Consider the following 15,164-nt stretch of genomic DNA (forward strand, 5'->3'; position numbering starts at 1 on the left):
ATAAGCTAGGCACCCTTGACTGTGGACCTGGGAAGTAAGGAGGGCTTAGGGGTTGGCCAGGGAGGAGTCTTCCTTGGTGATGGGCTGGCCCTTTTCTCCTGCTTACGTCTAACTGCCTACTCTAACAATTGGTCTTCTTACTACGTATTATCTCACTAGAAGTGTAAAATCCTTGGGTTTTCAGATGCCTGCAGGTCTATCTGATGGGGCCCATGTAAGAAAGAATTCAATGGATCTGAGTTTGGTTTCTTGTCTGTCCAAGTTTTGCTCTGCCTTCCTATTCTCTGAAGATGGGGGTAGTGACACAGTAGTCTCTTTCAGGGGGTGCTGGAAGGAGCCAGGGCAGATGAGGTATTGCTCCTTTAGACCTGAATGATCTCCTCCTGGTGGCTAACCTCTCAAGCTGGTCTGGTTGGTGGATAGTCAGCCATTTATACAGGAGAAGTTCCATAGGCCCCTTCCTTCCCCTGAAATCACTGATTTCATCAGATGTTAGCTTTGTGGCATCACCAAGAGATCCGGAAGAGAGTAAATTGGTATTAGTGTTATTCAGAGTTTCATGACAAGCCCCTTAAGGCATCAGTATCAAAGGTGAAATTCACCATTGAAGGCACATCACGATGATGACAACCCTAATGACGTCCTCCGTCTTTACGGTCTCACGCAAACCGCAGGGCACTTTCATCCTCATCTCACGAATTGTCATGTACACTTTGTGATGCAGGAAGGCTGTGATACTCCCACAGTTGAAATGAAAAGTCCAGGCTCCAGAGAAGTACCTTGCTCATGATGATGAAGGTGGCTCCTCTATCTTCTGTCTTTTCTTTCCACCTCTCCTAAAAGCTTGGCTACTTTCTCCACTGCACTGTTCAGTAACATATTTCCCCATGATTTGCTAATGACTTGTCAGTTCCATTCACATTACTTACGTAAAACACCTGCTTGTATAATTGCTGACATTAAAAAGAATGTCATGAATACATCTGACAGCTAATTTTATTCACCAGTCCCCTTCTGCTTCATAGATTCCTGTGAGTTTGAGTTAATTAAGCTGAGTTCTATTTTTGCTAGCAAGCTGGTGATCCTTTGGGTTGAATCCGTGGCTGAGTTATCCCTGGGTTGTACTCAGTGACAGAGCCTCAGAAAAGCCTCAATTTCTTGCTGCTTAGAGCACAGGATGGCCATGCAGGGCTTCTGGCTATGAACAAGACTGTGCACGACTTGCTTTCACCATACATTTGCACTGTCCTTTGCTTTTGAAGGTACATGACCGATGGTGGACTTGGCCTCTACACCCGTCGCCTGAACCGGCTTCCTGATGGGATGGCTGTGGTGCGGGAGACCCTTCAAAGAAATACCTCCCTGGGTCTTGGAGATGCTGACAGGTAAGTGTGCTCTTCCTGGGGCTGGCCAGGTGCAGAGGTCATTCCAGAGCGTCCTGAGAAGTGAAGGTGTGGTATTGAGAGCAGATGGGTGCTGCTTTATCCCACCCAGAGGTTGGGAGGTCTTGAACCTGTGCACAGCAGGTAGGAGGGGGCTGCTGAAGGGTTCCTGGGTCCTGCTGCTTGGTTACTGGTGCTTCTGACAGCAAGGGCACAGGAGTTAGGCTTGGGTAGTCTGGGTGGTTGCTTTGACTGTTGCTACTGCATCTTCGTCAGTTCAGCAGGCCCTGGGGATCTGCTTTGCTTCCTCGGTTAGGCAGCTTTCTAGGTATTGCATCTTGGAACAGAGTCCCTGGTGATGCGCAGAAGGGAGCTCTCCTGGCTTGGCTGAGCAGGCTTCCGCCTAAGTCCCCTGTTGCCAGGTAACGGAGACAAGTTTTACAGATGTAGGCTTACCACCACGTGCCAACGAGTTAACATTACCGGCTCAGCCGGTCTGCATTGCTGTCGCTGTCAGAGACAAAAAGAGCTTCAGAAAACACTACTGTAAAGAAGGAGGACTATTTGCCTCCGAGTTTCTAGTCCTTCCTCTAACACAAATGGTTCCAAGACCATGAGCAGCTTATTTGGACTATATGATTTCCAAGATCCTTTCCAGCTATATATATATCTGTATTTCTAGCTTTCAGTACTGTTTAATGATCTGACTAGTGAAGGATTTTTCTGGTATACCTGAGCTCTTTCCACATCTGGAGTAAAGAGAAAACATGGAATTTATAGATGTGAAGGGTTTGACATCAGTGTACTTGTTGGGGTGCTAAATTTCATGTGCCAGAAAGCCAAATATCTGTAGCAGGGGTGCAGCCTCTTGCTGTTCTCTTAGCAGGACATGCTTTTTACAGAGAGCTAGGTGACTTTTGTCATTCTCTGGCCTCAGAGAAATAGAGCAGCATACTAAAGAGACAGACACTGAAGTTATCCCCAGAAATGGAATTTGCTGAAGAGGAATCTTCATCTTCTCCCAGGGAAGGCTGGGAAGCTTGGGCTAGTGCAGAAAGCATTGAATTAGTTGTCAGAATCTTGGGATCAGGCCCAGGCTCTGCCACTAAATGTCCTTCTTAGAGCCCCTCACAGTATCCAGGGTGGTGATTTATACCAGAGATGACAAAAGGCCTATCACTCCAGTGCCAGCTCCAGTCAGCTTTTTTCCTGTAATTAGTTTAAAAGCCTTGGTTTGAAAACTCTATAGAAAGATGAAAATGGCTCTTTCTAAGGCTAGAAGTCTCTACAACTAAAATCTTCAAAGTAAATATTACCAGGAGAAAATATCAATTGCTGTAACACCCCCCTCTGGAGATTTCACAGTTTGCCAAATTAGTTTGCTTATTTGTGTTTTCTTGTGAACATGGAGCTGGTTAGTAAGTTTATTAGAATAAAATGCAGGCCTTACAAGATACATTTCCCCTTGTAGCCAGAGAATCTGCCCTAGGCAGTTTAATTGAATGCTTCATTGCAGGGCTAATGGAATTATTATGGATCACAGCTGAGCTTTCTTTCTGCAGTTGGAGGTGGAAGATTTGGGTGGGGGCTGGAAAGATGGATAATGTTTGTTATGTCATTGCCATTCAGCCTGTATGGTGGGACCAAATGGACCACAGGGTCTGGGCTTTGCCGCAGACTGGAATGTTCACATGTGATCTTTAAGACCGAACAGATAACTGACCAACTTTTAAAGAAAGAATCCAGGTGGCTTTATTAAAAAAAAAAAATTTAATAATGCTTATACAATTCCCTATTTCATAAGTTTTAACCTGTAGGCAGTAAGATACTTTCAACTGTTCTGGATTATGTTAAATTTCTTTAATCTCTGAAGTTATTATCAACAGACCATGGTAATGCTTCATCTTTGGCTAAGCCGAAATAGCAGTAGATTTGCTTCTATAAGGTTTTTCATGTAAATCTTCTTCAAAAACTATATTCAGATGAGTGTTACCCAAAGTGGGAGAGTAACATTAGTAGTACAGGAAATAATTTTATATGGTAGTCGGGGAAATAATTCCTTTTAACAATTACATTTTGAAGTTAATATTTTTAAAAACTTAAACTAGCACATCAAACCCATGATTTTGCAAAGATTGCTTAGGGTAAGGATAGTGTAGGCTTGAGACAATTTAATGTGAACTATCAAGGAAGAATATCACAGGTGGTCTGCAGATACACTTTTTAAAAAAAAGATAATATGCAGATGACTGCAGGGTAGATAATCCTGCCTTGTCCCTATAATTGGAAATGTGTTCTTTAAATAATTAGAAGAGTGAAAAAAGGCAGAGAACCCAGCACCTTTCCAGAATTCTTCTCTTTTAACCTGGAAAAAAAAAAGATACCAGAGCTGAGGTTTTTTCCAGGACGCTCTTTCTAAAAAGACAGTCCAGTCCTCAAGGATTCATACGCAGCAACCGAGTACATGAGTTCTGCCAAGGGCCTAGTAAAAGTACTGAGAGGTGAGACCTGATTAGGCCCCAGCAAAAGGCAGACAAGCATAATAAAGCAGAACACCTCCCCGTGTGAATAGGAGTATCATTAACCTCAGCAGAGCAGCTCTGGAAACAGCTATTCCAGGCCCAGGCCCGAAAGGATGCTGACCTACCCAACAGACTGTGGCCCCTTGCAGCTGGCTGTGGCTGGGGTATCTTCAGGGCTATTAAAAGTAACTGATAGGAATGTCTACCTTCAGAGCCTGGGAGATAGAGACCATGTCAGCTAGTGAGTCTTGTATGTCACCAGTGACTTCTGAGAAATAATAGATGATGATAGTAAATTCAAAATGCCAAGTCTGCCCTTGATCTCCTGTCACTCTTGAGGGTTGCCACCCCTAGGCTTCAGGTTTTACCTGATAGTCATCAGTGGCTACTTCCAGCAAACTAGAGCCAGCCGGCTGAGACAGGAAGATCAAAAGGGACAGATGGAGGTTGCTTATTACAAGTCAGAGGTCCCAGATAACAAAGAGAGCTTTGGTATGGGGGTCTCCGAACTGGCAGCCTGAAAGGAAGAAGAAATATGTCAAGCAGGGTTTGAGAGATCAGGCTCACGGACAGTCAAACCATTTGCTGAACTTGCTCCAGTTCCTCCGTGTGGTGCTGTCCCCTCAGAACCCATCCAAAGCTCTTGAACTCCAGGAAGGTGAGTGCTTTGAAAGTTTCAAGCTCAACTCGGGGAATGTATTCACTCTCAACCCCCCTTTCTTTACCCCTCTAAAGCATGTCCCTCTGAATCATGGCCATTTCTGCCACCATCCTTGTGCCCTTCAGTGGCATCCCCGGGTCATATGTCATGGATGCCACAAGAAAGGCAGGAACTAGGCTTGTGCACATTGGAGTAGGAGGAGGACTTTGGAATTACTTGGTAACTTCTAAACCATTAGAATGCTTATTAACCTCCAGTGGCTATTATTAGTTTAGGTGGTAATAAAAATAGCAAAAATCTCATGCTGTGTGGTAAAATGTCAGCCTTACACTTCATGCCAGGAAACCAAGCAGAAAGGATAAACTGTTTTCCCTGCTTGTTACAAGGTATTCATTGCCCTCCAAATTCTGGTCTTAAGATTTCACTTTCAGTTAGGATTCACAGTCATTGTACAAACTTCACTGTCTGCATTTGGGGCCCTGGCCTTGGTGCTCAGAGATGTCCCAGTTTCAGCTTGAATTGGGAGTCCCTGTGGTGTGAGGATGTAACTATGCATCCTGGCATTTGAGTGGCCTGCCAAGCCGAGGAGCCCTCCTTCCTCACCGGGAGTGTCACAAGATCTCTAAGAGCCCAGGCACTGCTTGGCTTTGTGGTTTGTGTGGAGCAGGGAGGGCTGCTGGTGCCAAGCAGTGCATTCAAGGTTCAGTCCCGCCCTGGAGAGGAGTTTAATCCAAGCCAGAGGTCCCCAGCCAGTAGATGGAAGTGGTAGGAGCCTTTTCCAGGTGGTAGGTCCCCTACCCAGTATCTCTTAGGCGTGGCCCTGTGGGTATATGCAGATGAGAGGAAGCACAGAGGGCAATGCAGTGACTTCTCACCTTGCCTCCTTTTGAAGCCTGTAGGCACAGTCCCCACCCCCGGGGTCCACGGCCTAACCCCCAGAACCTGTGGATATGTTTGCTGCATGGCCAAGGAACTGAGACAGCTTATCTGCTGACGTTCAGATAGAGAATCCTGGATTTTCCAGGGGGTCTGATGTAATCACAAGACCTTCAAAGTACAAGAGGCTGGAGAGGCGGGCAGAGTGATGAGATGGGAGAGGCTCCACCAATCTGCCACTTAGAAGATGGAGGAGGGGGCCATGGCCAGGGAGCGCAAGCAGCCTCCATAAAGAGGGAAAGGCGAGGGAGTGGATGGCCCCCAAGGGCCTCCAGAATGAGTGTAGCCCTGCTGACACTCGTGGTTTCAGTCCATGAGACCCAATTCAGACTTCTGCCTCACAGAACTCTATGAACTAAAGTACGATTTTGTTGTTTTTACCCACTAAGCTTGTAATAACTTGTTCCAGCAGCAATAGAAAACGACTACAACCTTGTACTGGCAAATAATAAAAACAATCATAGTTGCCATTCCCTGGTGGATCACTATGTGCCAGGAACTGTGCCAAGTACCTTACAAACATTAGGTCATCTACTCCTAACCCTGACCCTTTGAGAAGAGAGATTTCCTAGCCTTGAAGCAGTCTCAGAGAGACTCAGAGAAGGTACTCAGAGAGGTCAGTAACTTACTAAAGGTTACAAATACAGCCAACAAGTGTGTAAGCTGGGACTGAAACCCTGGCTTGCCAGGCCCCCCAGGTGCGCTAACCAGCTACATACTGCCACCTCTTCCATTCCCCAACTACGAGCCCTTATCTTGGTGTCATCTTTTCAATGAACCCCTGGTCACTAAAAATGCAAGCAGTGCCCAGGAATGGTAAACTTTGTCTTGAGGGACAATGCAAAACATTTTACATTGAGGGAAAAAAGAATATTTCTTGACTCCTCTCCTGCCTCTCAGATGTTGTGCACTGGCCCTGCAGCTGGGCTTGCTCTTACCCCTTCCCCATCCCTGGTCGCGAACCACAAGAAGGGCCAGTTTCCTCCTTGGCCTCCTTGCAGGTTGGAGTTACGATGCTGAATGCTGACCTGCTGCAAATTTGCAGTGTTGATTGGGGGAGGAACCCACAATTTCAAGATCTCTGGCGGGGGTTGATGCTTCCCTTTAGTGGTCCAGAGAATCTAGGGCCCCGGAGTCTACAGAGATTCTGCAGTCATTCAGAAAATTCTCTTCCTGGTCCTGGCTAACTACTGTATGGCCCCTGAGGCATTGCTGCCCAGAGCTTGGAGGTCTGCATGGCTGCGCCATGGTTTAAGGAGGGTCCCTGCCCGCTTGCTATCTCCACTGTGCTCTGTCACTTCCTGATCTTCCCACCGTCGCCGAGTAAGGCAAGGGGGAGTTTTTCCTTCTTTTACCACTAACCCCACTTCTCCGCCATCTCTGGGTGCCAGTATGTGAACCCTATTTCCCCAGCATCCATGTGGTGGGAGTGAGAGAATATAGATCTTACTAGTAAAAGATGGCCTTTGAAATGTAAAGTTAAAGAAACTTAAAAGTTAGATTTCTTAGTCACACTAGCCTATTTCAAATGCTCAGAAGTCCCACGTGATTGGTGGCCAGTGCAGACAGAACACGTCCACCTTTGCAGGAGGTTCTTTTGGACAGCGTTTATGTAGACCACCTAGTGGTATTTCCTAAGGCAGCTGTAGATAAAGAGAAGGCATGGGGTTTGGTGTAGAGACCCTGGTTCTGGTCCTCTCTCTCTCAGGCAGTTCATTTACCTGAGTTTTGGGGTTTTGTCTCTAAAATGAGGGCAGTATTCCCATGTGTCTCATAGGACCATTGTGAGGAGCATGCGAGGTGAACATGGTGAAAATGTTTTGTAACGCACTGAACAAAAAGATAAATATTCTGATTATCCTTCGGTCTTACAAGCCATTCGGGGCAATCTGGGCTCTGCCGCTTCACAATTCCCTTTTCTTTATATTTAATTAACTAATAGCCCTCTTCTTTCCATAACAGCTTAGAGTAACTACATATAATAAAAGAGCAATCATAAATTAAAGGAGTGAAGCCTTAGGACTAGTGGGATATCTTAAGTTAGAATATGACAGGTAGAAAAGGAAGAAAATTGAGAACATGAATTCACTAACGGTAAGGCCCTACGTGATCACACACTGGAGTGGTGATTCCGCACTGAGCTTCCTGCTGGCCTAGCTGAAAATGGCCTTTCCTTGCTTGCCACCCCTTCCTGGCTTCTCCCGTAGGGTTTGTCTTTGTCTCTCCTTTTTGAGTCACTCAGCTGTTCTCCCTCTCCTCCGTCTCTCTCACTCCCAGCCCTTCCCCTCTCCCTCTCCCATTTTCCTTGCCTCCTCCTCTGACTGCCTGATAACTGCCGGTTATACCTGCTAGTTTCCCTGATCATTTTCTTAGTCCTGCATTTAAGGGTCATACTCATTTTCTTGGGACAAAGAGATACCTCTGGTACAATACCCAACAGCCATAATCTTCACTGTGTCACCTTCCATTCCTTTTCCCTTGCCCCTTCCTTCTCCCACTTGTGTTTAGCAGTGGGAAACAAAGTAGGAGACAGTGAAAGTCACTTTCATTCTAAAGCTCGTAAAAAGAGCCCTAGAGGCAAATCTCTGTTTCCGTGGTAACAGGGTGGTAATTACTGCATTGGCCTTTCCCAAGGGCCTCTTTTTTGCTGGTGCCACTAGCTTCCTTTTTAAGTGAGTGCTGCTGCTCGTGGAATGGGTGGGCTGGGGCCCCCTGAACGGATCAGGGGGGTGGTGCTGACAGGAAGCAAACCACCTGTACCTTAAACCACAGAGGAATTCTCCCCCAGGTTGTAAAGGGAAGAGAAGCCTGCAGTCAGTGGAGGATCATTTCTCATGCATGCAGAGCTTTCACTTACAAAACAAAAGCAGGATGGCGGCCCCATGAGAAACTTCCACTCCCTAATGTTGCCAACTTCATAACTTTGTTCCAGGTTTGCTACAGTAGAAGCATAGCTGAGAGTGTGTGTGTGTGTGTGTGTGTGTGTGTGTGCGCGCGTGCACACACATGCACATATATGAGTGTGACAGACAGAGTGAGCATGTCGGGGCAGGGGAGCATGAACACTCCCCCAAAACACATTTTCCAAAAGTTTAAAGGTGATTTGTGGACTGGATAGTTCTAAGTATGGATGAAATGACATCTGGCAATATGAAAGCAAGAAGAAGTCAAAAAGGAAAGCAGAATGGGGCACCTCCTTCTGTGCTTCCTCCCCAGCAACCAAAGCATAGACCACCAACCCCAAGTCAGAATCTGACTACCCCTGTGCCCTGCAACAGAAAACAACATCATGTGTTTTAGTCCAGGTACCTGGGCGAGTCTTTGTATCAGTCAGGATAGGCTAGGTTGTGCTGTGTAACAAACTCCAAAAACCCCACCCTCACTTCTGGCTACTGTAGGTTAGTGGGAGGCTATGTTGTGCTCTCACTGTGTGATAGTGTTCTCAATCTAGGACCCAGGGTGCCAGAGGGACTACTATGCTAAAGCATTTACAGTCCCCATGGCAAAGAGAAAGAGAGCATGGTGAGGCACACACTGTCCCTTAAAGTTTCTGCCCAGAAATAGCCCGTATAACTTTAACTCACTTGTCATTGGCCAAAGGAAGTCACATGGCTACACTTTGATTTAAAGGTGAAGAGAAGTAAAATTCTACCATGTGCCTATGAGGACAGAAACTTCATGGTGAACTGCACTCTCATTGTTCTATTACATGCAAGTGACAGCCTTTGCATAATGCCACTCCATTATTTAACCAACTCTGGATCATGCAGTGGATCACATTTTTACTATAGACTTCTCAGATGCCAGGCACTGTGCCACCCAGTCTGACTGAAGGCCTCTAGTAGCTCTTCTGGGTTGGGGAGAGTGAGCAGATAGGGGAGGAGTGTGATGACTAAACTGGTTAAGAAATTTTAACCATGCTATATATAGATAGTTGTATTTCAACAAAGTGTTTGGACTGCGTTTTGACCTGTTCCAACTTATAGAGGATACTAATGAGCACCTGCTGGGCACCAGGCCCTGGGCGTCAAAAGATCAGTAGAACATAGCCCTTGCTCCCAGCTCTCAAGAAGCTTGCAGTCAAATAGAGGAGAGAGGAACCTAAATAAGCCACCTAACTTGATGTGCTGTGCTGTAGACACTTCCACTGTGCACCCTGGGAGCCAGAAGAATCAGGAGTGTTGTTGGGGGCTATGTGTCGTCCTGGTTTGGGAACTTGTTGCGTAATAAAATGCAGAAGGTTTCTTTCCTGTCGGTGATGATTTGAAAGATCCTTTAGAAACATTACCCAGGTGTCAAAATAAGCCTCCTTATCTCATTATCCGTTTGGGATTTTCTTTTTGTTTCCTTTAATATCCTTGTCACTTTTGAAGAGTAGCCTAGCCATGGTTTCTGCTACAGACATGCAGGAGCTAACTGAAATAAGCCCTACTCTGGCCTGTGTAGAAGTGTCCCTGGTTGCATTGTGCATTGTAACCTTTAGATGGGCCATGCTGGACAGAGGTGTCTGCCCAGAGCTTTTTATTCAGGGCTACCTTGCATGTAAATGTTTTTTTCCCCAAGGTTGCCTCTTCCAAGCCACTTAGTGTTAAACAGACGCATACCCTGCAGGGCTGGTGCAAGAGACCTTCCGAATCATCCTGTGCAGCCCTCTCGCTTTACCAGTGAGGACAGTGGGGCCCAGGGGGATTGTTAGTGGCCCCCTGACCACTTAATATCCTCCGGGCTTCAGGGAGCAAGGTCCTGTCAGTGTGAGTTTGTATAGTATGAACTGCTACATGCAACACGTTCTCACTTTGTTAATGCTTGTGAACGTACCTCCTGCAGTAAGGGAAGGAGTGCTAGGCACCAAGAAACCTTGTTCTAGATCTGGCTCTGCCGCCAGTGACCATTCCAGACAAGATGCCCCCTTTCCCACCCCACGTTTCTTCATCTGACCAGCTAATCTAAGGTTCCCAAGCTCCTGTGAGGCAGAGTTCTTGTTTGTCACTCCCAGGCAGTTGACAGAATGACTCATGAGTGTGCCTCATCCATAGAGGGCAGAAACCCCAGGAACTTTTTGTCTGTAGTCATGACCTGTGTCGTTCCAGGAGGGTGTTTTTGGGTAGAATTGCAGTCGTTACCCAAGGGCTCTGGTGTGCGCAGGTCTGGCAGACTGGAGGCCTCCTTCTGCACACAGCTGAGCTCTCCCAGAGGAGAGAAAGCCTCAGGTGTCCATCCTCGCTGCTCTTCAAGGCTGAGCCTGCTCCAAGCCTCTGTGCATGTGCTTGGAAGAGTGTGAGAGAGGAGGGTAGCTGCTGTTACTGATGGCAGGGATGGAAGAATGCTCAGAGTTTCAGGACCACAATGAAATATTCTGAAAGGGACTGTAGGGTGGGAAGAGCTGTGGGTGAGGGTGGTGGGACCGCGGACCTTCCTGACACTTTGGAAGATATCTGCAATAATAAACTGCAATGGATTTTGCTCTAACTTGGAGCTTCACCAAAATTATACTAGGAGTTGAAGCTCATAGGATTATAGTCCTATTTTCATCGAGATAAAATTCCAAGTGACTGATATAAGCAATGAATTGTACTTACTTGGGTGGGTGTTTTGACTCAGGATTTAATTAGACTTGGATGTACACTGTTCCTTACATCAGCATACCAGTGGGTGCTGCCTGTCTAGAGGGGGGTGGTCAGCCTTGGGAACAGGCATTGGAGAGGGGCTGTGATTTCTTCTCTAGTTGGCAGGCTTTGCATGGCAAAGCAGAGCCCTGGAGGGCAGAGTAGCACTTGGAATGGGTTTCTGCAAGGAGACCATGAGACCTTTACATAAAAGGGAACAGGCTCCAAGAGGTGATGTTCCCTCCCCAAAGCCACAGTGTTCTAAGGGGCAAAGTTAGGATCTGAATTGGGGTCTCACTGGGCACTAAGCCTTTGCTTTCTGTCATTGTTCTTGCCTCCTTCTTTGTTCAAGGCTCACTTGCCGTCCCTGCAGGGGAACCTCACTTGGAGCTGCAGAGTAATTAGTGAGCATCTCCTTGGTGCCTGGCACCAAGTGAGGTGCTTGCAAAGGTGACAGCATCTAGACTTTTAAGTTTAGACCTTTAAGACAGTCCTCTACCCGGGTCTCAGGCTCTGCTGCACTCTCTTACTTAGGATGATCTTAGGGATGCTTGAAGCTGCAGGTGTAATATTTTCCTCTTAAGAACATGCCAGAAACTGCAGCAAAGGCTTCAGAGTTGCCTTTGTCCCACTGATCAACCCTGGGGACCTTCAGGGTCTGCCTTCCACTGTCTTCTGGGTAAGGGGCCTTTGCGGCAGACCCCTGTGGCGTTTCTGTGTCTCAGGATCACAGGAAGAGGAGGCTGGCTTTGTCTGCTCCTACAGCCCTGTTGTTTTCCCTCGTCCACTGCATACTTTGATTTCTCTCCCTCATTAATCCATGGTGCTCAGTACTCTAAAAGTGCCTTAAATGAGATCTGAAGGAAGACTCTAATGTTTTGAGGGATGTTGTAAGACTGTGTGGAGATTAAAAGGGGACCGAGGGAAATGAGGTGGTTGCACGGCCCTGTGGGCTCGAGCCCTCCACACAAGGATTTCTACTGCCACCTCTCCCTTTAGCTTACCCTGAGATTTGGGGCATGTGACTCACGACCCTACTGGGGCTTAAAACAGTCCTCCCTGGCTGCTTCTCTGGGCTGTCAGTGTGCACGGTAGGTATCCCATGAGTGTGCAGCCACTGAAGCTCAAAGGGAGACTAGCCACAGAACCACAGGGCGTTTTGGTTTGGGTAGGAGTCTGGTGGGTCGCCTTTTACAGGGTGCACAGGTGAGCTCTAGACGGCAAGTGCAGGAGCCACTTTGGGTGCCCTGCCATCAGCCAGAAGCTGGCTTCACTGGCTGGGGACCACGTGCACAGACAAGGGTGGATCCTTGGTACTGTAGGAGGTCCTGTGGGGAGAAGGGATCCATTTTCCTATTGTCAGTGTAGGAGCAATCTATGAGAGCTCCAGGTACACCAGAGAGGGAGATCCTTTGGACTCCTACACAGGACTCCTGGCGGTCTGCAGTCTGTGTCCTAGTCTCTGAGTCTCACTGCCAAAAACAACTGACCTCATTTATTGTGTCGTGGAACCACTGCCTTCCCAATGTCCTCCTAGATGCCTTGCATTCACTTTTACTCCCCAGAGGACCTACGAAGACAGGAGTTATCCATGTTACACAGATGAGAGATCCTGGCTCATTGAGTCTAAATACCTTGCCACGGGCACACAGGGTGCGGGTGGCCGAGCTCTAGCTCCAAGCCAGGTCTGTCCAACTCCAGCTCCAGTGTTCCAGGACATGATGCCGCCTTTCTTGAAAAGGGGAAGGTGGGAAATGATGAGTGCACAGATCCAGCTCTCTCTCGGGATAATCAGGAATAACCTCCCGGCTTCCTTATCTGACTAACCCCCACTCAGGCTCCAGGACTGGCTCCAGCCCTGCCTCCCCTGGGCAGCTTCCTGCCTTCTCCCCTCCTCCTCTAACCCCAGACAGGGTCCTGTAGGGCCTCTCATTGACCCAGGGTCTCCCTGTAACCTGCACTTTGTGGTAGCACTTAATCTGCTCTGAAATGTCTGCTCCTTGGTGGGGTCTTCCTGCCACAGTAAGAGGAAGGAACCAGAACAATAGCTTATCTTCCTGGCATTCCCAGGCTTTGAACAGAGCCTGGCATATACAATAGTAGATGTTTGCTATGTATTAATTGATTATTCTAAGAATGATTAAGACTTGTGAATATATAGGTTCCCTCTCCTTTTCCATCTAGTCCGTTGGCAAGTCTTGGGCAGCATCCCTCCAAATGACCTCTCAAATCTCTCTGTTTCTCTCTCTCACCTGCCCACATGGATCCAGGCTGCTACCATCTTTCCTTGAGCTCCCACTGCAGCCTCCAGACTGGGCTCATTGTCTTCTCTGTGGCCTTCATGTGGTGCATTGTCCTCTCAGCCATCATTTTGATCTTCTTAATATGTACATCAGATCCCCTCTGCCTAAAACTTTACCACAATGAATTTCCACTGCACATGGAATAAAATCCAGACTCCTAATCATGTGCTCCCAGGTAGGGCATGTTTTAACCCCTGCCCATCTCTCTGGCCTCTCCTCATCCCATTTCCTCTCCCTAATTCATACGCTCCCCCACTTCAAGTCCCTTGAACTTGCCAAACCCTGTCTCCTATCCAAACCTTTGCCTATGCTGTTCCCTCTGCCTGGAATGTGCTTCCCACCCCTCTCCCTTTTTCTTAACGTGGCTCACTCATTCTCCTCCTTCAGGTCTCAACTCAAACATCACCCACCTCTCAGAGATGCCATTCCTTGCCACTTGATCTCAGGTCTCAGCTGTCAGTGTCTTCTGGAGCAACCAGTCTGTTTATTTCATATTCCTTATTTGCTTTTGTGTTCATTTTTATTTTTTTTGCTATGTCTTCCCACTAGACTATAAATACCAGTAAAACAGAAACTAGGTCAGTTCTTTCTGCAATTGAATCTCCTTCCTGGCACAGTGCCTGGCTCAGGGGGGTGCTCATTACATATATTAAGAGTGAGTGAATGACTGCCCAGCTCTGTGATGCAGGGCTAATGTGCAAAATACTCAAAACCAATGTGATGCAGGCACCAGCCAACCAGAACAGGGCACTGAGGGATCAGGATGAGGCATCAGTGGTTGTAAACAGCTCTTATCACTGACACAGATCAGCCAGTGGTGCTACAGCCTATAGTGAACCCTCCCACTCCGTCTTCAACTAGTCCTCCAAATAAGTTAACCATGGCCACCGCAGTCTGCCTTCAGGAAATAGGTTTGTTGTATCCAAGAGCTTCTCCTATGGGAGACTGTATGGTTTCCCCCAGCCCACTGCCATTTTGGAAAAATGATTTCAAATCTGTGACCAGCCGTGCTACTTCCCAGCTACACAACAGAGTTCACTTCACAGCTGTCTTGGGCCCCGTGTCCTCATCTGTAAAGTAAAAATAATGAGCCTACTTCCTGGAGCTTCTGTGAAGAGTAAATGAGAGTGGAGCCAGAATAGTGTTAGCACAGGGCCTGAGCCCAGCTAAACACCCCTGGTCAATGGCAGCAAGCTTTATGTAGTAAAGGACTAGGGTCCCGATTGCACAGATCAGGAAAGGAAGCACAGAAAGATTCACGTGCTAAACTGGGAAGCCATAGGTAAGTATGGATCCTTTTGGCCCCATGTCCAGTGCTGTGGCCACCTGCCCGCATCACCCCCATGGCATAGCATACCCTTCATTTTGTGACTGCTTTGGGAGGTGGTCTAACTCAGCTCTTGGTCCCCTGCTTCTCCTGTCCTTGGGGGAACTCTGGCAGAAAAAGTAGATTTAATTTAAGGCCTGAGACCCCAGTGAGTAACTGGCAAAAGCTAAAGCAGTCCCCACACTCCACATCCTGGCAGGAGGTCCCACTCTCTGGAACCAGCAGACTGACCACTACAAAACATCAGAGGTGCACACCTGTTTAAATCCCCAGCAGAGGGCTTGAACAGGACTTGAAAGGGTTTATGACCCTGTGAATTTGAATGTCTCTCAGCCAAGCTATATAATTCCAGCTCTGCTTTTGGAAGCAATGATCAGAGCTGTGATTTGAGGAGGGCTTCGGAACACACACTGATTATGTTTCAAGA

General features: G+C 47.4%; 1 protein-coding gene across 5 annotated transcripts in view; it reads left to right on the top strand.

The window, feature by feature from the left end:
• Positions 1–15,164, top strand: part of NAV2 (neuron navigator 2) — a 703,917-nt gene that overhangs the window by 567,483 nt on the left and 121,270 nt on the right. For all 5 annotated transcript variants that reach the window (XM_073216317.1, XM_037026705.2, XM_037026708.2 and 2 more), the window contains one exon: positions 1,263–1,385. In XM_073216317.1, the coding sequence (XP_073072418.1) occupies positions 1,263–1,385 (123 nt within the window). The remainder of the gene's footprint in view (positions 1–1,262; positions 1,386–15,164) is intronic.

The sequence above is a fragment of the Manis javanica genome, chromosome 11 (assembly GCF_040802235.1).
Source record: "Manis javanica isolate MJ-LG chromosome 11, MJ_LKY, whole genome shotgun sequence".
Lineage (NCBI taxonomy): Eukaryota > Metazoa > Chordata > Mammalia > Pholidota > Manidae > Manis > Manis javanica.